This window comes from Rhinoraja longicauda, chromosome 25 (assembly GCF_053455715.1).
Source record: "Rhinoraja longicauda isolate Sanriku21f chromosome 25, sRhiLon1.1, whole genome shotgun sequence".
Taxonomy (NCBI): Eukaryota; Metazoa; Chordata; class Chondrichthyes; order Rajiformes; family Arhynchobatidae; genus Rhinoraja; species Rhinoraja longicauda.
In genome coordinates this window covers 16,671,985-16,693,922 of record NC_135977.1, presented here as the reverse complement: position 1 = coordinate 16,693,922, position 21,938 = coordinate 16,671,985, and the positions used below count along the sequence as shown (strand labels likewise).

Below are 21,938 nucleotides of genomic sequence, written 5' to 3'. Positions count from 1 at the left end.
TTTGCCTCACAATCATGAGTAGACCTTTGGAATCCAATACGATTTATTACGATCCAAATACATCAAGGCTCCCTTTTCCCTAAAACAATTCTTCTGACTGGTAAATTGAACAGATTTATGAATTCTAACATTTCTTTGAACCTCTATCCACATTCTCTTGCTGGGAACTTTAAAAGATGACCATTTGTCATTTGCTGTGCAGAGGAAATAGTATCTCAACCTCTATCTTAATCCTTCAGAATCATTATACTATCCATTAAATCTCATCTTAGTACTGTTGGCTCAAGCGGATATAGAACCGTCTTTTATTAGCTCCAGCTCCCCATCCCTGGAGTCATTCTGGTTAATCTGTACTCTTTATACCTTCTAGATTTAATCTTCTCTCCGTAATGGGTTGCCCTAAGCTGCACACATCCCTCCCCAGTGCAGTCAAACCAAAGCTTCATACAAAAAGCTTTCTCTAGTCTCGGTGCTATGTTGGGGTGAGGAGAGCTACAGAAATCTGCTGAGCCACATCAGTGACACTACTACTGCTGCTGCTTCCTCACGACCTCTTTGAATTGTGGACTTTGACCAGTCTTCATGATGGCAGTTTCAAAGAAGGTGCAAATCACATCACATAGATCTCTCCAGAGATGCTGCCTGTCCCGCTGAGTTACTCCAGGCATTTTGTGTCTACATCACACAGATCGTTGGATGTCTGTGGACAGCATTCCTTGAGATGATGTCCAAGTGCCATCATTTCCTGGATAATCGGGCACCTTGACACCACGATCATGCCACTGGCTTAGACCTTCCCAAAAAAAATAATAAAGCTGGTTACACAAATCTTTTACTGGAATTAAAAAATACTCTTCCCGTTATGCACAGCTAGATCAAGGTCAACCTAGACAAGGTTGGGTCAACTTAGGGACGAGACCAGCACAGGGTCTTGACCAGGGCACTAAGATAAATAAAGCAGAGAGCACAAGGACCAGCAGCTACAGAATGTGCCTGGGTTCCATTCCATTCCTGAGAGCAGTTCATAACCCAAACTGTTCGCAGGTCAGAAAGGCAGCCCCCGGCAATATGCTTAAATAAAGGATATAAGCCAACCAAGGGCAAAGGTTAGTTAAACCAGGACGTTTAACTCAATCATTGGGATATTGCCAAGAATGTAGTTCCCAGCCAGCAGGATATGCCTACGGAAGACGACAGATCCATCCCGCCCAGCTCCCGTTCATAGTTGGTAACCTGTGGAGGACCTGCACCTGACCTCCCACTGAATGTGCTGCTGCTGCTGACAGACACAGTTTGAACATTGCACCAATTTATCTTCTACAGCTTTTCCACAGCGAGATGTTAAAATGAGTACCTGACGGAAAGGTCAGTGGAAAGACAATACTCCGGCCACTTCCTGTGCAGGGCAACAGTTTTCAGCTCGACTCTGACAGAGATGAAATTCATGATCTTTCACCACATTCTCTTTTCTTCACTATTGTGCAGTCTATGGCTCAGGGTGCATCTTCATAAGTTCACAAGTTCTAGGAGCAGAATGAGGCCCATCATGTCTACTCTGACATTCAATCATGGGGCTGATCGAACCCTCCCTCTCAACCCCATTCTCCTGCCCTCTCCCCATAACCCTGACCTCCTTACTAACCAAAAATCCGCCCATCTCCACCTTAAATCTCCTTATGAATTGTGTGAAATTCCAGACCAATAAGGTAGTTCAGTTTGGGCAGAGATGTCTGGGACACATCTCCTGGTCTCGACCTGTGATCCAGTGCCTTGTGTGTGGAAATATGACTGAATATTTTATAAGCAACAAAACCATTAAAAAGGTCCAAACCTTTGCAGGCAGCGTTAAGGCAGCTTGGTGTTATGCTCCATCACACTGTGAATGTGGAAAATTCTATTTTCTCATCAGTAGCACCATTCATTGTTCAGTTTGCAGAACTGTGGATTTATTTATCTGTAGCTAATAAGGATTGCCTGGAGTTCATGACCATATATATTTAAGTACTGGTACAAAGTCACTGGAAAGCTTTTATTTAACTGATGCAAACAACTTCAGACTTTCCAAACACTTGCACATTTTATGGTTTTTAGCATATTATTCAATCCTAATTATTCAAATTGAAGATCATCTTGAACTTTCCACCCAAGTTCTGTTTGTTATACCGAGCTCCTACCACAAGTATTGCTTCGTTTGTGGTTGATTCATTTTCTTGGCTCTATCGGCTAACTTGAACCAATGTTTTCCACAAACTGTGGTAAAAAACTGCTCTGAAAAAGGAAAACAGAATTGGAAAGGGACAAAAGAAAAAGAAAAATGAATGCAGTTGATTCAATTATTGATATTTGCTGCACTAACTCAGGGAGGCGAGGGGTGTGGTGAATAAACACTCAGAATAGACACAAAGAGCTGGAGTAACTCGGCAGGTCAGGCAGCATCTCTGGAGATAAGGAATAGGTTACGTTTCTGGGTCGAGACCATTCTTCGGATTGAAAATGGTTCAAAGCGAATTGCAAACAGGTGGAAGGGCTTTGGAAACTCAACCTTAGTCAGGCACATGAGTAATTCAAGAAAAACTGAGGACCACCTTGTTATTTTACCTTACCTGAAAGGCATAGGTGATGTTTCTGGTCGAGACCCTTCTTCATACTGAAGGGTCTCGACCCGAAACATCACCTATTCCTTTTCTCCAGAGTTGCTGTCTAACCCGCTTAGCCACGCCTTTTTGTGTCTATCTTCAGTTTAAACCAGCATCTGCAGTTCCTTCCTTCACCACAAATACTCAGGATCTACACATTCAACAGATGAAATACTTCTCTTTTAATAATCAATGCATTTATTGATATGGCAGTGCGTTCATGAGAAATATACCACAAATAAATCACAATAATGGAGCTCTGGAGAGGCTTGCAATCACAGCCACAAGGCATTGAAACGGAATGTGTAGGAAAGAACTGCAGATGCTGGTTTAAGTCAAAGATAGACACAAAATGCTGGAGTAACTTAGCGGGACAGGCAGCATCTCTGGAGAGAAGGAACGGGTGAAGTTTTGGGTCGAGACCCTTCTTCAGACGGAAGTTGTTCACTGGGTTGATCCTGACATCACACCTTCAGATTCCGGGATAGTTTCTTCCCAGCTGTTACCAGAGAGCAGTGCTGAACTGCTATCTACCTCTTTGGTGACCGTCGGACTTTCCTTGATCGGACTTTGCTGGCTTTACCTTGCACTAAACATTATTCCCTTATCATGTAACTATACACTGCAAATGGCTCGATTATAATCACGTATTGTCTTTCTGCTGAATGGAGAGCATGCAACAAAAGCTTTTCAATGTACCTTGGAACACGTGGCAATAAACGACACCAAACCAAACCAACACTGGTGCAGCAAGGTTTTCGAGTTGGCAAGAAACTATGGTGCCATCAGTCACTCACGCTCACATTCTCCGCTTGCAAAGAGCCCCGACTGATCCAAAGACGGGAGACAGAGAGCGTTTTAATTGTTCTCTTCGTCCCAGTGCTGTCAGCCCCGTATCTATGAACCAACCTCTGGCGATACTCCATAGAATTAATTTCTCATTGACAGGAGCTGGATTTGTAATCCCAAACAATAAGCAAGTTTGCATTTGTCCATCAGTGCACCATGTCTTGTGGATGTCCCACATCAAATAAGCTGGTCTTTGTAGCAGCTCCTGATGTCCAAAATACTGATACCTAAACCCAGATTGCAGCAAAACATGCACAAAGCAATCCATTAAATGTGGAGCGCTGGAGAAATCACACAGCGTTAAGGAGCAACACATTAAACATGTCTCTGTAATGTCTTTGTGATAACTCTGAGAGTGTGAAGGGCGGTGCTGGAGGGGGGAAAAATCAATAAGTCACTCATTTACTCGTCTGCACAAAAGTAAACTAAATCTTGCAAATCGTTACAGAAGCTGGGAATGATAAAATAAAATTTTCAGTACATCATCCCTCACATCAGCAACATATACTGCTGGACTTCATAAGACTAGATTATTTCAGGAGCTGAATAAGCAGAAACACACAAAAAGGACATCTGCATTCATTTTCCTTTAAATCTTAAGCAGTCAGACTAGAATCACAGGCAAACATTGCGATAACTCGATCAAGATCTCCATGATTCTGAACGAGAGAAACTGAAGAGTGGGGCTGCAGGAGTTACCCGCATTTCTCAACGCATGCAATGCACATTCAGGTGACCCAGCATTATGGGGCAGGGGTTGCATTCCTGCAAAGCCGTCCTTAGCGTGACTCTCCATAACTTAAAACCACATCATCTGTGCACAAGTTTAAGGAACGTGAAAAGAAATACATTTTGTCTTCATTTCTTTACTTTTTTTTCCCCACATAAATTCCATGAGAATGAACAAACATGAAGAAAGTCTGAAGAAGGGTTTCGACCCGAAAGTCTAAAGAAGGATCTCGACCCCAAACGTCACCCATTCCTTCTCTCCAGAGATGCTGTCTGTCACGCTGAGTTACTCTAGCATTGTGTGTCTATCTTCAATGAAAGTGAGTTTTATTCCATATTTAAAGTGATCCGAGCATCTGCAAGGATGAGTCTCAGGGTCCCTTGCAGCCAGCTGATGACACCATGGCTCACAAAATTTCCATTGTTAAAATAGTCCCTCCTTCATCCAACCAATACTCTTTGAAAAGTAAATCAGAATTAGAAATAATCAAACACGGAGTAACAATTCCTATGCATTTGTTAAATGTGTTTGTCATGAACCAGAAATCCCTGTGAACTGGCACCATAAGCTGGCACCCAGTACAACATAATCACCAACCTTCACTCATGCCTACTTTCAAACTATGCAGCATCCTTGTTAAACACTGCAGATTAAGGATGGCTTATTGAAATTCTACAACATTGGTCGGTACACGCTAGTTGCTATACACAGACAAGCATATGTCCAGAAATATTTTAAAGAATTTATTTGGATTCTTTCCAACTGATTTTGCTTTAGATCACAGATTTAGTAAAGTTACTGCCTGAAAAACTAGAATTCTTACCACCAGGTTTACAATTTCTGTTGTCACAGATAGTAATCATTAGTGTCAGATTTAAATAAAAGCTCTTACTACAATGATATTAGAACATTAGTACTATATATCAGAAATGCCTTTCCAATCACAATTTACTGAAAACATTCAGCATACTCAATTTGAGACACTATTTATTTTGTTAGCTTGTATATTTATTGCAGCAAAATCATGGAAGTCTTTATTTCCTCATGGTGAAAGTTTGCCAGTACCTTCATCAGGAAAGGGAGAGAAAACCCAACCTGATCAAACTCTGATCAGACTGCCGTAAAATGACCATAGCAATTCAAACGTGTCCAAAACATGAAGAATAACAATGATTTTTATCAGAAATAAACTTTTAAATTACCCACCATGAAAGGTAAACATGTAGTACCAAAACAATTAGTGATGACATTTAGCTGGAGATACGTTCAACTTTGTTGAACTCTATGCCAATGGTAAATATGAAACTCGACCTGAAAGGCTAACTGCTCAAAGATAGACACAATAGACTGCGGAGAAGGAATGGGTGATGTTTCGGGTCGCGACCCTGCTTCAGACTGAAGGTAGACACAAAATGCTGGAGTAACAGTGGGTCAGGCAGCATTTCTGGAGAGAAGGAATGGGTGACGTTTCGGGTCGAGACTCTCGACCCGAAACGTCACCCATCCCTTCTCTCCAGAGATGCTGCCTGACCCGTTGAGTTACTCCAGCATTTTGTGTCTACCTTCGATTTAAACCAGCATCTGCAGTTTTCTTCCCTACACTTCTTCCGACTGATGTCGGTTTAAGCCAGCATCTGCAGTTCCTTTCTACACAGGTTAACAGCTCATCTTACCACAGATGCTGCCTGACCCGCCGAGTATTCTATTTTTATGTTAGGTCCAAATATTGAGTCACTTGGTACGTTTATTAGATGGGAGCTAAAACTTTCTCAAAACATTTGTGGGCTTTTGAACCGAGGCACTGAAGCCGTAGAAAGTTGCTGTACTTTCCTGTTCCATTCACAAAACTAACAATGTACTATTCCAACGATAGCCAACTTTTGTTCATTCTGGAGACCTGGCACAAAGTCTGACACCTAAGGCCCACACAAACCTACTTTGTACTATTGTGCCCAGGAGCAGTATTGTAATCTTAATGCATGGTTGTTTTAGTTTTTTTAAAGAGACTGCATCAAATAGCATTTCCCACACAAAAATAAAAATCTATTTATGATTACGCTTTAAACGTCTGCTGTAAAGGTGATTCATGTTCCTTTCAATATCTCCAAGCTTCACCTGCACGTGAACAATGGAGGCCAAAGCCCCTGAACCATCAGATATTCTCAGAATTGTGTAGTCGCTTTATTTTAATAATTAAATTTCGAGGTCATTTTGTCTTCCGCACTTACAGCGAAGCTATTTCCCAGTGACAATGGCTGATGCTAACACACACGTGCTGTGTTTCTGTGCACCACCTCCCTCATGGTTTATTCAATAACTTAGCAATTGTCAGGGTCATTTCCTACTGTTCCAAAAAGCAAACTCCACACTTTTCAAGAGATAGCTATCTATAAAATTATTTCAGTTATAGGATTATATTATTGTCATCCATAGGATCAGTGCACCTCTATTGTTATAGGCAATCTATATGCATCCATTACTTTGAAAGGCAACTGGAAGCAAGGTTGCTATTCTCAAACGCAAGAAATGTATTTCAATCACTGATCTCATGCAGAATTTATGGATGAATGTTAGTTCTAATGTAAAATTGCTCCAAGTAACACTTAAGATCCTATTTAATTCAAATGATCGAGTACTTCACAGTGTCAACCCTGCTGTGGTGACGTGCCTGCTGAAGACAACCCACTGATATACTTTACAGGAACCGTAATGGGTGAAAGGCAAAGTGCACAAAAGTGCATTTTATATACTGCATTATATATTTCACTGATATCACAGCACCGAAACCCAGACATCAAATGAAAGGACGTTGCTGCCCTTCCAAGCAGCATTCAAAATAAAATTGTGGAGATAAAACAAGTTTCGGATCACTGACCTTTTCTCAGAACTATTCAAACTAACCCATAACCTTAGGTTTAGGGTTATCATTGTCACGTGTACCGAGGTACAGTGAAAAGCTTTGCTTTGCATGCTATCCAAACAGATCAGATAATATTAGACATAAATACAAACGCTGGTACAACAGATAGATACAAAATGGCTGGAGTAACTCAGTGGGACAGGCAGTATTTCCGGAGAGAAGAAATGGGTGATGTTTCGGGTTGAGACCCTTCCTCAAGGAAATAACAGGCAGGCTGAAGGGGAAGATACGGAGTGCACAATACAGTTATCAGCATTATAGTGTATCAGTGCCATAGACAAGTTAAACACGGAGTGTTGGGGGAAATCAGTGGGTCTGGCATCATGTGTGAAGGGAATGGACAAACGGCGTTTCGGGTTGGGACCCTTCTTCTGTTTCTCTCTCACTTTCTCTAGACTTGCCGTGTAAGCCACTAAGTATTTCCAGCCTTTGCTTCAGATTTCCACCATCTGCGGTATTTTGCTTTTAGGGGTGAATGTTATGAAAAGAGTCTCCAGTTATCAACAGTAAAATGTATGTAGCTGGCGAAAAAGGTACTTTGCACATACTTGCTTCATACATATGCAGAACTGTCGGAGGGTAGTTGGATAAGTGTATGTCATAAGTGACAAGCGTTCTATAGCACATCAACTGATCCTTCGTGTGGAATGAGGCACATGGATTCCTCACAAAAATTAAGCAAGGGAGGAGGAGGAGGAGGAGGAGGAGGAGGAGGAGGAGGAGGAGGAGGAGGAGGAGGAGGAGGAGGAGGAGGAGGAGGAGGAGGAGGAGGAGGAGGAGGAGGAGGAGGAGGAGGAGGAGGAGGAGGAGGAGGAGGAGGAGGAGGAGGAGGAGGAGGAGGAGGAGGAGGAGGAGGAGGAGGAGGAGGAGGAGGAGGAGGAGGAGGAGGAGGAGGAGGAGGAGGAGGAGGAGGAGGAGGAGGAGGAGGAGGAGGAGGAGGAGGAGGAGGAGGAGGAGGAGGAGGAGGAGGAGGAGGAGGAGGAGGAGGAGGAGGAGGAGGAGGAGGAGGAGGAGGAGGAGGAGGAGGAGGAGGAGGAGGAGGAGGAGGAGGAGGAGGAGGAGGAGGAGGAGGAGGAGGAGGAGGAGGAGGAGGAGGAGGAGGAGGAGGAGGAGGAGGAGGAGGAGGAGGAGGAGGAGGAGGAGGAGGAGGAGGAGGAGGAGGAGGAGGAGGAGGAGGAGGAGGAGGAGGAGGAGGAGGAGGAGGAGGAGGAGGAGGAGGAGGAGGAGGAGGAGGAGGAGGAGGAGGAGGAGGAGGAGGAGGAGGAGGAGGAGGAGGAGGAGGAGGAGGAGGAGGAGGAGGAGGAGGAGGAGGAGGAGGAGGAGGAGGAGGAGGAGGAGGAGGAGGAGGAGGAGGAGGAGGAGGAGGAGGAGGAGGAGGAGGAGGAGGAGGAGGAGGAGGAGGAGGAGGAGGAGGAGGAGGAGGAGGAGGAGGAGGAGGAGGAGGAGGAGGAGGAGGAGGAGGAGGAGGAGGAGGAGGAGGAGGAGGAGGAGGAGGAGGAGGAGGAGGAGGAGGAGGAGGAGGAGGAGGAGGAGGAGGAGGAGGAGGAGGAGGAGGAGGAGGAGGAGGAGGAGGAGGAGGAGGAGGAGGAGGAGGAGGAGGAGGAGGAGGAGGAGGAGGAGGAGGAGGAGGAGGAGGAGGAGGAGGAGGAGGAGGAGGAGGAGGAGGAGGAGGAGGAGGAGGAGGAGGAGGAGGAGGAGGAGGAGGAGGAGGAGGAGGAGGAGGAGGAGGAGGAGGAGGAGGAGGAGGAGGAGGAGGAGGAGGAGGAGGAGGAGGAGGAGGAGGAGGAGGAGGAGGAGGAGGAGGAGGAGGAGGAGGAGGAGGAGGAGGAGGAGGAGGAGGAGGAGGAGGAGGAGGAGGAGGAGGAGGAGGAGGAGGAGGAGGAGGAGGAGGAGGGGGGGTTTAATGATTGAGTTGAGTAGGAGCTGGCAGAATATGTTCTGCCAAATGCAGGATGTGGCCTGGGGAAGGGGAGGAGGTGGCAGAAGAAGAAACAATCTCGGCTTTCATCCGCTTTGCAAAATGTTTTGGGTATCATGACCCGTGCACAGCACCAGATTGAGTTCAATCCCGACCTCGGGTGCTGTCTGCGTGGAGTTTGCACGACCTCCATGTGATAGTGTGGGTGAATGGTTTCAAACCACACCCCAAGATGTGCCAGTGGGTTAATTGGCCACTGTAAATGACCATTCATTGTGGGCAGGTGGTAAAAGAATGAATGAGGAGTTGACAGGGAATGCAGGGTTACAGGGAGATTAAAAGGAGGGAAATGGGGCAGATGCATCTGTCATGTCATCGAGTTTATCATTGAATGCAAAAGTACAGTGAGGAACGGGTACAATTAAAATTTAAACCAGCATCTGCAGTTCTTTGCTACACAATTAAAATCTTGCTCTGTTGGGAGCCAGCAAGGACTTGATAGATTGAAATGGCTTCCTTCTATATTGCAGTTAGCAAGGTACAAACCAACGTTTGGTCTGCAGGGTATTAAAGTATTCACAGTGAAATTCCACCCTTGTCAAAAATTCGGAAATTTAGTATTAGTCGCCTGTCCAAGTGTCAGGCACCTGATATGCTTCACACTACGCAAACTCTTGGCTTCACTGCATTGGGAGTCATCCTAATTGCTGACACCAATGTCACGTCAGCAGAGAAGAGGGGTGTGCGGTGAACCGAGGAGAATTGAGGCGAGGTGCAGGAGCAGCCACAACCTCACTGAATGGTGGAGCACGCATGATGGGCCTCCGTTTTGCATGTTCTAAAGTTGTCACTGTATAGCTGCACAAAACTGCCCTCCATTATCTTGGAAATCGGAACAACTCCAAGCAAGAAAAGATGGCAACAAGTCTCACTTTGTACTGGCATGTCCTCTACACATTGAGGGTTGATTTCAAGGAGAATAAACTACACAACAGTTGTCAGCACCAGTCTCCCTCACTTCTTCAATCAACTGAGAAGCACTTCTACTGGCCTGATGTAGGGCAAGGCGTGCAAACCCTTCTGCCATGAAACACCTTAGACATGGGTCAATACACAAGGGTTACTTCCAGTGTTTTGGCATCAAAACCTCTGCTTCGGTCTTGATCTTCATTTTGTGTTTGGAAAGTGGAACTAGGATCTGGCCAATGCCAGTGAATGAAATCAGAACATTCTAACTGAGCTCTTTGTTTATTTGTAATGTTCTTGCAATGCAAAGGCATCATAGATTCTACAAATTTTAATTTGCAAACAAAAATATACCAGGAATAGAGCGAAGCTCCAGTTACAACACAGGCAAACATCAGCAAATGTCCAGGTACTGTGTGGGCTGGTCACTGATGTGGGGCGATTTCACACCAGCAATCCGCAATCCCTTTAAACCCCATCACTTCAACACGAGGCAAAAGTTGGCAGGGGTAAACACTGCAATTCTCTTTGTTATTCCTCTTTACATCAGGAAAACTGTATTTCTCATATACATTTCTGGTTTTACAGGCATAGTGCCTTGCCCTTAGCACCACGCATCAATGGTCAAATGCTACATACTGTTTGCTGAGATCTCACTGTGCAACAAATAACAGGGATGGATGAGAAACAACAACTGTTTCAAAAAATCCTCCCTAAATATTACAGACTGCAATGCAACGATCGGTTTATACTCTCCCATTTCTTCAAAGACATGGAAGATTCTGTAATCTGGAACCAAGAGACCAGAAAGCTAAAAGAACTCAGTGGGTCAGTTAGCATCCTGATGCAGGCTCTGAATTCAAAACATTAACTGGCACCTTTTGCCTTCCCTGGTGCAGCCTGACCTCAGAGTTCCTCCAGCTCCCTGCTCCGGTTCTCTGAACTCCATTTCCAGTCTAGGGCAGAGCTGCAGTCAGTGCTTGGAGCTGTGAACATGTCTTACGTTAAAAAAACAGCTCTGTCAAACTAACGATGTTTAAATGGTATTATTAAATTTTACTAAGCAAACAGAGATAGGAGATCTTTGGGACTTGACATCACCGTACAGTTGTTATATGTCATGATTAAACTATATGTATCTTCACTCGATGTAGAGCGATCAATTTAGAGGGCAAGACCGAAGGCTGTGCAAATAATCAGGAGTAAAAATGTACACGTACTAAATAGTCGGGAATTTCTGAGTTTTTGACCAGGCTGGATTTTAACCGTGAATCATCCTGTAAAATATATAGACCTACTTGACAACCACAGTAACACCATCTGCATATTCAACATTAGTGCAAAACTGAATGTAAAATACACACACTCACAATTTTTTTTAAATTAAATAATTGAGATATTTACACTGATTATAGAGCACCACATCTTTACACGATGCAAATTCTTCAATTTGAATACTCTTCTAATTATTTCAGGTCCATTGTTTATAAAATCATTTGATTAAGTTACCCTGTCAGGCTTTCATTACTTATAATCAAATAGGAACTATTAATTAACAAGAAATGTGCACATTCACCGTACAATAAGGAACCTAGATTGCCCAGCACTTGTCTGACACGATGCAATTAATTATTTGACAATTTATACTCTTACTCAAGACAGACACAAAATGCTGGAGTAACTCAGCGGGACAGGCAGCATCTCTGGAGAGAAGGAATCTCTGCCCATCTGTCCCGCTGTGTTACTCCAGCAGTTTGTGTCTCTGTCTTCGGTGTAAACCAGCATCTGCAGTTCCTTCATACACTGCTCTTACTCAATAAGCCCAAGAGTTGAAGAATTGCCAAACTTACTCCAAGCTTCCAAATACAGGATGGCAGCAGCAGAAAAGACAAGGAGAAAATCCAACCATTTTATTCTATAATCCCTTAACCAATACTGCAATGGGAACCAATGCTGCTTCTTGGAATTATCTGAAAACAGCTTCCATACAACAAACCTCACCACTAACTCTCTCCGAGTTGTCAGGCTAATTATCTCCCCTGAATCATTAGCATCCAGCATCAAGGGATATGGGGAGAAAGCAGGAACAGGGCACTGATTCTGGATGCTCAGCCATGATCATATTGAATGGCGGTGCTGGCATGAAGGGCCGAATGGCCTACTCCTGCACCTACTTTCTATGTTTCTATCCAGTAAATGTCAACGATCCCCACCCCTTTACCTTCACCCATCTCTGTCATGCCTCAAACCGAACCCGATTGTGTACAACATTGAAAGAAGCTTGTGAGCTGGTGCCACTACCATCCATGACACTGTCCGTCTCCACCTCCCTAGCATCGCTGAATTCCACCCAACATCAGCTCGTCCACTGCTGAAATTCACACCTGTGTTTCTGTTCCATCCGAATTTAAATGTTCCAACACCTTTTTGAATAACAAAAACAGGGAGCAGCTGGAGGAACTCAGCGGGTCAGGTAGTATCTGTGGAGGCAATGGACAGTGGGCGTTTCAGCTTGAGACCATTCATCCAGACTGAAAGAGTAAAGACGAAGTAGCCAGTATTAAGAGGTGGGGGAGGGGAGGGGCATGAGCTTACAAGTGATAGGTGGATACAGGCGAGAAGGGATTGGCACAATCAACCCCAATATGCAGTCTACATGGGAACATGAAATTCATAAACAGAAGCAGAGCTCCAGAGCAGGGAAGTCATGATGAAACTTCTACAAACAACCAGTTGGGCCACAAATGAAGTCTTCCGTCCAATTATATTTCCCAGGAAGGTGCAGAAAATATTTACTGACTGGTTCCAAGGAGGATTTCAGTTTCAGGTTTAGGCTGGATCACAGTGACTGTTCACCTGGGGACAAGGTTGAGAAGCTTGACAGAGTTGAAAAGGCACAACAGGCTTCTGTAATTAGCCAGAAACTCTTCCTGTTAGGAAGGAGTGAGGGACACAAATCCAAAGTGATAACAGATTCGTCATGCTGTTTTAAACTGTGACGTGGACCTCACTACCTGGAAGTGATGGAAACAGGCACTCAGTGGTCCAGCGGTAGAGCCGCTGCCTCACAGCACCACAGACCTGGGCTCCATCCAGATCTCGGGTGTGTCTGTGTGGAGTTTGCATGTTCTCTCTGTGACCGCGCGGGTTTCTTCCAGGTGCTCCGGTTTCCTCACATATCCCAAAGACGGATGGGTTTGAAGAAGAATTGGCTGTCTTTTAAATTGTACATTGCCCCGACCGAATGTGTAGGGAGTGGATGAGAAAGTGAGATAATATGGAAATAGTGTGAACAAGTGATCAGAGTGGACTCGATGAGCTGATGGGCCTGTTTCCATGCTGTGTCTCAAAAACTCTAAACACTGCTTTCAACTGGAGATGCATTTGAAGGAAAATAACGCTCAGGGATCTGGGCAAAGAGCAGAGGCATGGGACTAACAGTAAGGTTCCACAGGGCCAGCAGCAACTTGCTGGACTCACTGGTCTCCTCCGAGTGAAACTGTGATTGCATGGAGGAAAATTGATTTGACATTTTTGAAATAAATTTTCAAAGTGGATGATTATGTATCCATGAGGGGCATATAATTCCACACTGCAGCAGAAATATCCAGTGGCTATGTGCCAATAGAACACAATCTATCCTTCTGTTAAATTTAAATAAAGTTTTTGCTATAAGGAAAATAATGACAGAAATGACAAATAAATCCCAGAGTAATCTTCTCCCTGTGGCGTTTATTACAAGCAGAAATTTTAACTTCAGTTTAAATTTCAGGTAAATGTAAAAATTGCCAGTCTTGCAACTAATGCAATTTGACCCCTCAGCCTTGCCCCACATCCATTCAAACTGACCCACACTGGCACCTGATCCACCATCCCATGAGGATGATGTCAGGACTCGAGGGCCTGAGTGGCAGGGAGAGGTTCGACAGGCCAGGACTTTATTCCTTGGAGCGCAGGAGGATGAGGGGTGTTTGTAGAGAGGTGTATAAAATCATGAGGGGCATAGATAGGGCGAATGCACAGAATCTTTTTTCCCCCGGAGTAGGGGAATTCAAGAACCAGAGGACATGGGTTTAAGTGAAAGGGGAAAGATTTAGCAGAACCTGAGGGGCATTTTCTTTTCACACAAATGGTGATGGGTATATGGAACGAGCTGCCAGAGGAGGCCATTGAGGTAGCAACATTTAAACAGCATTTAAGACATTTCGACGGGTGCATGGATAGGAAAGGTTTGAGAGATACGGGCCAAATACAGGTAAATTGGACCATCTTAGATGGGGGGGTATCTTGGTCAGTATGAACATGTTGGGCTGAAGGGCCCCATTTCCATGCTGCATGGCTCTATGACTCTGCCTTAAATTTTCAATCTTTTTTTTTCTCTTTCGATTGTAACAACCCTGTTCCCTGGCTCAGCATCTACAACCTCTCGCCATGTTTCCCTGCTGCACCGCCCTTCAGCCCACCGCTGGGAACGGTGTAGACCTCTTCCTAAACCCACTGACCCTCCCCCCACTTCTCCAACCTCTCCCCAGCTGATCGGTTAGGCTCACTCTTTGCTTCCACATCTGTTTTCCCCACATCGCTGTGAAGTGCCTGGGACCTTGTGCTTCCCACATTCCAAGCACTTTATCAATGCAAGTTGTTGTTTTCTGCCACAATGTGTTGCAACGCTGAATTTATTAATAAATTAACCAAAGATCGCGTGTGCGTTTTTAACATTTAAGTTACAGCACCTTTTCCACAGGAAGGAAGGAAGAAGGTGACCGTCAATCTTTTGGTCTGAAAGCAGTGAAGTCCATTCAAAGCTCGCCACTCTTGGCACATTTTTAACGCTGCATCGTAAATTTAAGCTCGGCACCTCGTCGCTCCCAAGAGCCACTTTTCAATAACAGGGTCGGAACCTGAATACTGAACAACCAGCCATCCCCCACACCCCACAGTAAACATGCCAAACCTCTTCCAACAGCTGATCTCTATTAAACACGTCACACTAACCTTCTGATCTTCACCCTTTGGAACACCTTTTCTTGTTTTATTTTCCTTTTTTTTTTAAAACAAAAAACAGCATTTTGTCGGCAAAATGCCAAGAGTCACGATGCTTGAAAATTGTAAACTATGCCAAGAATTTTAAACGACCCTCATTAGTTACGAGGAGAAGACAGGAGAATGGGATTGAGAGGGAAACATAGATCAGCCAAGATTGAATGGCAGAGAAGACTCAATGGGCCGAATGGACTAATTTTGCTTCGATGACTGATGAACTGGTGAGATAATTTAATGTTGGGCTCAATGGGATAGAAAGATAGAAGCCGGAGAATCATTTTGTCTATTGAATGCTTAGCATAAGTAGTGAAATACATTTCATCTCTCTCTTTATCCATCCATTTCTCACTTCAATTGCTACTTATTTCTTCCACTATAATGGGAAATTCGAGTGTGACTGATACTCTAAGTGGCAGAACACACATAACTCGTTGTGCCATTTGTTGAAGGCAATTTGTGAAACATGGCTCAATGACTAAACACAACAAGGCACAATAAAGACTTCCCAACCAGATCTGAAAATTATGGGCGTGCTCCAGTACTAATGTGTAATCACAGTCTTGCCTTTTTAACTCAATTAAAGCCCCCACAAATAAACACCAACACAAACGGAGCTCATAATCAAATAAACACTGCCGATTACCTCACACCTGTTTAACAATAGTTGGCAAATTTGGCCACATTTCTAGCCATCAACATCCAGAGCTAATCAACATTTAACCACACAATAAGCAATCAGGGCCCATCTGACATTGCACCGCCCACCCCACCTCAAGTGTATTTCAATGGACTGCACATAGTGTCGTTAAACATTTGAAGAGACCCTGAATTTTCTTACAATTTTGTTGTTTTTTAATAAAATTGGACTTGAGCCGACCCTGGTCGACACAAGTGCAAACGCCCTCCAGTGGGAACACACAGAACTGTCTCTGCAATTCCTTGCCTTGGCAATCGTCTGCTACAATCTGAGCCCGCGTCCAATAGAAAATGCTGCGTTTATGTCAGTCCATTTAAAAAGCAGGATTGCACATAATACTGAAGAGAGACAGACACAAAATGCTGGAGTAACTCAGCGGGACAGGCAGCATCTCTGGAGGGAAGGAATTGTCCTCTCTCTCCCTCCAGAGATGTTGCCTGTCCCGTTGAGTTACTCCAGCATTTTGTGTGTCTGTCTTCGGAGCAAACCAGCATCCTCAGTTCCTTCCTCCACATAGCACACAAAACTGTCAGACGTGTCTGTATCCTCAACACCATGTGCACGCATGTCGCATCCACATACAACAGGCACAGCCGAAGAGTGTCCCGGTGCATAGAGCGTTGCACACCTTGAGTACAGCAATTGTACTCGGAGTTTGGGGCAGGACATTGGCAGTAACACTGCAGGCAGCTCGAACTGCCACAGACTGGGCAACTAGCCCACCTAGTCATGGCCTTCGCCACTTTCGCCTGCAGTTGTGATCACACTGGCATTTACAGACACCAGGCAGACCCTGCCTGTCACAATTCGCCTGTCAGTCCGGTCCCAGCAGCCGGCTCCAGTAACTGACCGTGCCCACCACGCACAGTGTGGACAGTACTGGGTGCACACAGTTACACACAGTGTGGACAGTACTGGGTGCACACAGTTACACACAGTGTGGACAGTACTGTGTGCACACAGTTACACACAGCCCCGCCGCCGCTGCTCGCCCCCACGGCGGCACATTCTCACGCACAATGGCAACAAGATTTTTTATTTTTTTTAAAAGGCACAATAAAAAGTTTTCCGCAGCAATAGATCACAAGCGTGCACAACGTGCACAGTGACAGCGCTCAGACAGCAGGAGCACCGCTTGGTGACAGGCACTGTCCCACTCGGAAACTGGGGATCCCCCACTCTCCAACCCCTCTCCCTGTCACCTCCCTCTCCCACTCTTCCCCTCTCTCTCTCTCCCACACTCACTCCTCTCCCTCTCTACCCATTCTTCCCTTCTCCCAGCCTGTACCCCCCCCCCCGTCGCTCTCTCTCACTCCTGCCTTCCCCTCTCTCCCTTGTCTCTACCTCTCACTCCCCTCCTGTCTACTCCCACCTCCTCCCTCCTGTCCCCTGTCCCTCTCCTCCTCTCCTGTCTCCCTCCCCCCTCTCCCCTCCTCTCCTGTCTCTTTCCCCCTCTCCTCTTCTCCTCTCCCCTCCTCTCCTGTCTCTTTCCCCCTCTCCTGTTCTCCTCTCCCCCCTCTCCTGTCTCTCTCCCCCCTCTCCTGTCTCTCCCCTCCTCTCCTGTCTCTTTCCCCCTCTCCTCTTCTCCTCTCCCCCCTCTCCTGTCTCTCTCCCCCTCTCCTGTCTCTCTCCCCCTCTCCTGCCTCTCTCCCCCTCTCCTGTCTCTCTCCCCCTCTCCTGCCTCTCTCCCCCTCTCCTGTCTCTCTACCCCTCTCCTGTCTCCCCCTCTCACCTTCTTCCGGGGCTGCCATTTCATCATATTTGGGCGGCCAGGTTGCGGGGAGCATCAAGAGTGTGTGCAGGGTGTCCACATGCTGTCAGCAGCCGCCGTCCCACAGCTCGGACAGTGCAGGAGTGTCCGGGACGGGGCAGGGCAGGGCAGGGCAGGCGCCTCAGGGCCGGGGTCCACGCATGGTCCCGGGGCCGGCCCGCTCCCTGTCCCCGCTGCGGGTGTGCGAGCCCGAGCCGTGGCCAGAGCCAGAGCCGTCCCTCCGCCGCCGCGCTGCTCCGCTCCGAGAGCGCAGTGCCGGCCAGCGCAGCCTCCACTGGCACTGCAGGCGGGAGCGCGCAAGGGGGAGGCGCGCCCCCGTCAACACAGCCAGGCGCGCTCCCGCGATCCCTGCTCGTTCCCTGGAGGGGAGGGAAAGAACAGACAGAGAGAGGGGGGAGAGGTATCTAGGGGACAATTGGTGGGTTGGGGGGGGAGAGAGGGGGCAAACTTGCCAAGTGGTCACTTCTGGTGTCTCCACAGGACAGGAATGCCCCACCCAGCTCTCTCAGTCAATGCCCCCTCTTTACAATGCCCCTATGATGGAGAGTTTGGATATAAAAGTCATATTATCGCCAGCCACTCAGTGAATAGCAGCCTGAATTCACTGCTTCAACATTGAGGGTTTAACTGACTGTTAGTACACCCTCAATACTAGCTTAATTTCCGGAATGGCTGGACTGTCATATGTTGAAAGACTGCAACGACTAGGCTGGTATACACTGGAATTTAGAAGGATGGGAGGGGATCTTATCGAAACGTATAAGATTATTAAGGTGTTGGACACGTTAGAGGCAGGAAACATGTTCCCAATGTTGGGGGAAGTCCAGAACAAGGGGCCACAGTTTAAGAATAAGGGGTAGGCCATTTAGAACTGAGATGAGGAAAAACTTTTTCAGTCAGAGAGTTGTGAATCTGTGGAATTCTCTGCCTCAGAAGGCAGTGGAGGCCAATTCTCTGAATGCATTCAAGAGAGAGCTAGATAGAGCTCTTAAGGATAGCGGAGTCAGGGGGTATGGGGAGAAGGCAGGAACGGGGTACTGATTGAGAATGATCAGCCATGATCACATTAAATGGCGGTGCTGGCTCGAAGGGCCGAATGACCTCCTCCTGCACCTATTGTCTATTGTCTCAATAATGAATGTAATCAGACAGAATGATGCAGTAGCCCCCAACTTTGATTTAACAGGTAAACACCAGTAAAATAGAACTTACTGGACCATGGTGGATTCACTGAACAAACAAACTAAAATGTCCGGGAGATAGACACAAAAAAAGCTGGAGTAACTCGGCGGGTCAGAAAGCATCTCTGAAGAAAAGGAATAGGTGATGTTTCGGTTAAGCTGGTCCCAATTTGAAGGAATGGTCCCAAACCAAAACGTCTCCTATCCATGTTCTCCGGAGATGTAATAACAAGGAACTGCAGATGCCGGTTTATACCAAAGAAAAACACAAAATACTGGAGTAACTCAATCAGGCTGCATCCCTGAAGAACATGGAGAAGTGACGTTTTGGGTCGGGGACCTTTCTTCATACTGATATCCAGAGATGTTGCCTGACTGCTGATATGGAATTTAGAAGGATGAGAGGAGATATCGTAGAAACATATAAAATTCTTAAGGGATTGGACAGACTAGGAAAAATGGTCCTGATGTTGGGGGAGACCAAAACCAGGGGTCACAGTTTAAGAATAAGGGGTAGGCTATTTTGGACTGAGATGAGGATAAAACTTTTTCACAGAGAGAGATGTGAATCTATGGAATTCTCTGCCCCAGAAGGCAGTGGAGGCCAATTCACTGGATGTTTTCAAGAGTTAGATTTGGCTAAAGGAATCAAGGGATATGGGGAAAAAGCAGGTACGGGGTACTGATTTTAGATGATCATATTGAATTGTGGTGCTGGCTTGAAGGGCCTACTCATGCACCTATTTTCTATGTTCTATGTACTCTAGCGTTTTTTGGTCATTTTTTTCTAACTTAAATCCCTTTCTCTTAGCAATCAGGGAGGAATATCAGTATCACAATAGAAGTTCATATCATCACATGGTCTTTACATTAACATCTGACTCAACAGATTTTTGCTCTCCAAAACAACAGCACTTATACTTCAAAAAAGCAATCGCCAAATATTAGAGATTTCTGTGCAAAATAAACTTTTATTGTCACCGGCAATGGTTGTGAGGTATTTTAAATCATCTCACTCCAAGAATAGAGCAACATCTCAAATTCAGCTAACATTTACATAATACAAATGTCAAGTGACAACTATCTCAAGGAGAAAATGGTTTCTCTGACATTTGCATCGCTCTGCCACATCCGACTCCTTCATCGTAAAAACATCATTCTGACACCTAAACTAGGCCAATGACATCGACAATATGGATGCAAGAAAGAGATTGAGGCTGCAATGAACAGCTCCAACTATTCAAAGTCTTGCCACGGCCTACAGGCCAGTATGTGATGAAATAGTGCCCTCGCGTTTGGCCAGACCCCGGATAGATTGAAACATTTCAAACAGTTCAACAGCGAGAGCAGTACACTGACCCCACCATTGATCCCACCACTGATCCCACCAGAGTCTACAGAGAAGACAGGTACCTATGACCACCAACTATGCGATGGCTTACCCACATCATCCAGAAAGCAATGAAACCTTCCTAACATGCCACAAGTTTAATTACAGGGATGCTTTGAAAATCAGAGATGTTCTGCCAGGAAGACAAATGAGGAGATATAATACAACCCATTGCACTTCCCCCAGCCGGGCATCTCCTCAGGGGCACGTGGTCTTCAGCTCAATGTCCATAATGCCCCAGCGGCTGGTGAGATGATCCTTGGTGATCAAAAAGCTATTCAATTTATGTACGTTATGCATCATGTTGACTGCCACCGCAAAGTTAGATCGTGTCTGCATTTCCTGATTTATTAGCATTAACGTTGTTTTATATTAACAGAATGTATTATTTCCCTTTGGATAACTGACTGTTGACAGCTGGAACCGAGATCCCCAAAGTCATCATATTTTTATATATTCGCTGCTGTATTTATTAACCTAAAGCCATGTTATTTGTGTTCATGAATAGTGATAAATGTTTCTGCTAATATTGTATGCTTGGCCTTGCACTGCCAACACAGGGTTCAAGAGTCAAGAGTCGATTCAGGACTGTTTAATTGCCATGTACCGAACAGGAACAGTGAAATTCTTCCTTGCTCCAGCTTAACAGGGCCGTTAATGCAACAACACACAGGTAAATATATAATAAACAATATACAATAAATTAAGAACAGTCGTACAAACTGAAGTCCAAAAAGACACAGTCCGCAGCAGCTCATTATTGCTGAAGTAGTGGTTAGTGTTGTACAGTGTTCAAGAGCCTGAAGGTTGTTGGGAAGAAGCTGTTCTCGAACCTGAAGGTTATGGCTATCAGGCTCCTGCACCTTCTCCCCGATGGTAGCAGCAAGATGAGAGCGTGGCCAGGGTGGTGTGGGTCTTTGATGATACTGACTGCCTTTATGAGGTAGCGCCTCCTGCAGATCCCTTCAGGAAACATTCAGAATGTGGCACTGGTTTCCAACTCTCCGGACAGAGTTTATAAATGACTTTTGAATATTAGTTTAATGACCATAACTAGTGAGTCAAGCAGTTTAGGATTTAATGTTATCTCTAACACATCTATGCTTTTGCCAGCAAACAACTCCACATTTGTTTAAAAAAAAAGACACAAAGTGCTGGAGTAACTCAGTGGGTCAGGCAACATCTCTGGAGAACATGGATTGGTGACAGGACCCTTCTTCAGTATGAAGAGTCCCGATCCGAAAACGTGACTTATCCATGTTCTCCAGAGATGTTGCCAGACCTACTGAGTTACCACAGCACTTTGTGTCTTTTTCTGGAAACCAGCATCTGCAGTTTCTTGTGCCTCCACATTTGTTAAACTATGATTCAGACCTACATAAACCGAACACAGGATTTGGTTCAACCATCTTGGGTATACTTCTTTCGCTGACATTCAAATGTGATATGTACATGTAAAATAATGTCAAACAGATGGACGTTTCAAAATCAAATACTGATCCAAAAAAAAGTGACAGTCCCAAGGTTGGAAACCAACTTTCCATTCACTGATTTGCTGAATGGTGCTTTGTTTGGCCCACCTTGAAACAGTGTGCTCTACTTACCAAATTTGCCTTTTGCAGTAGGACATCTCTCATCACGGGCCATGTCTCGGAAGGAACTGCAGATGCTCGTTTACACTGAAGATAGATACAAAATTATGGAGTAACTCAGCGGGACAGGCAGCATCTCTGGATAGAAGGAATGGGTGATGTCAACCATTCCTTCTATCCAGAGATGTTGCCTGTCCCGCTGAGTTACTCCAGCATTTTGTGTCTCTCAACACTCGCTATCGCCA

At 45.4% G+C, this 21,938-nt stretch overlaps 1 protein-coding gene across 2 annotated transcripts in view; it reads right to left on the bottom strand.

Annotated features, from left to right (window-relative positions):
* ttc28 (tetratricopeptide repeat domain 28) overlaps window positions 1-17,698 on the bottom strand; it is a 394,517-nt gene extending 376,819 nt beyond the window's left edge. For both annotated transcript variants that reach the window (XM_078421482.1, XM_078421484.1), the window contains exon 1: window positions 17,492-17,698. In XM_078421482.1, the coding sequence (XP_078277608.1) occupies window positions 17,492-17,518 (27 nt within the window). In that variant the 5' untranslated portion in view covers window positions 17,519-17,698. The remainder of the gene's footprint in view (window positions 1-17,491) is intronic.
* Between the last annotated feature and the right edge of the window lie 4,240 nt (window positions 17,699-21,938).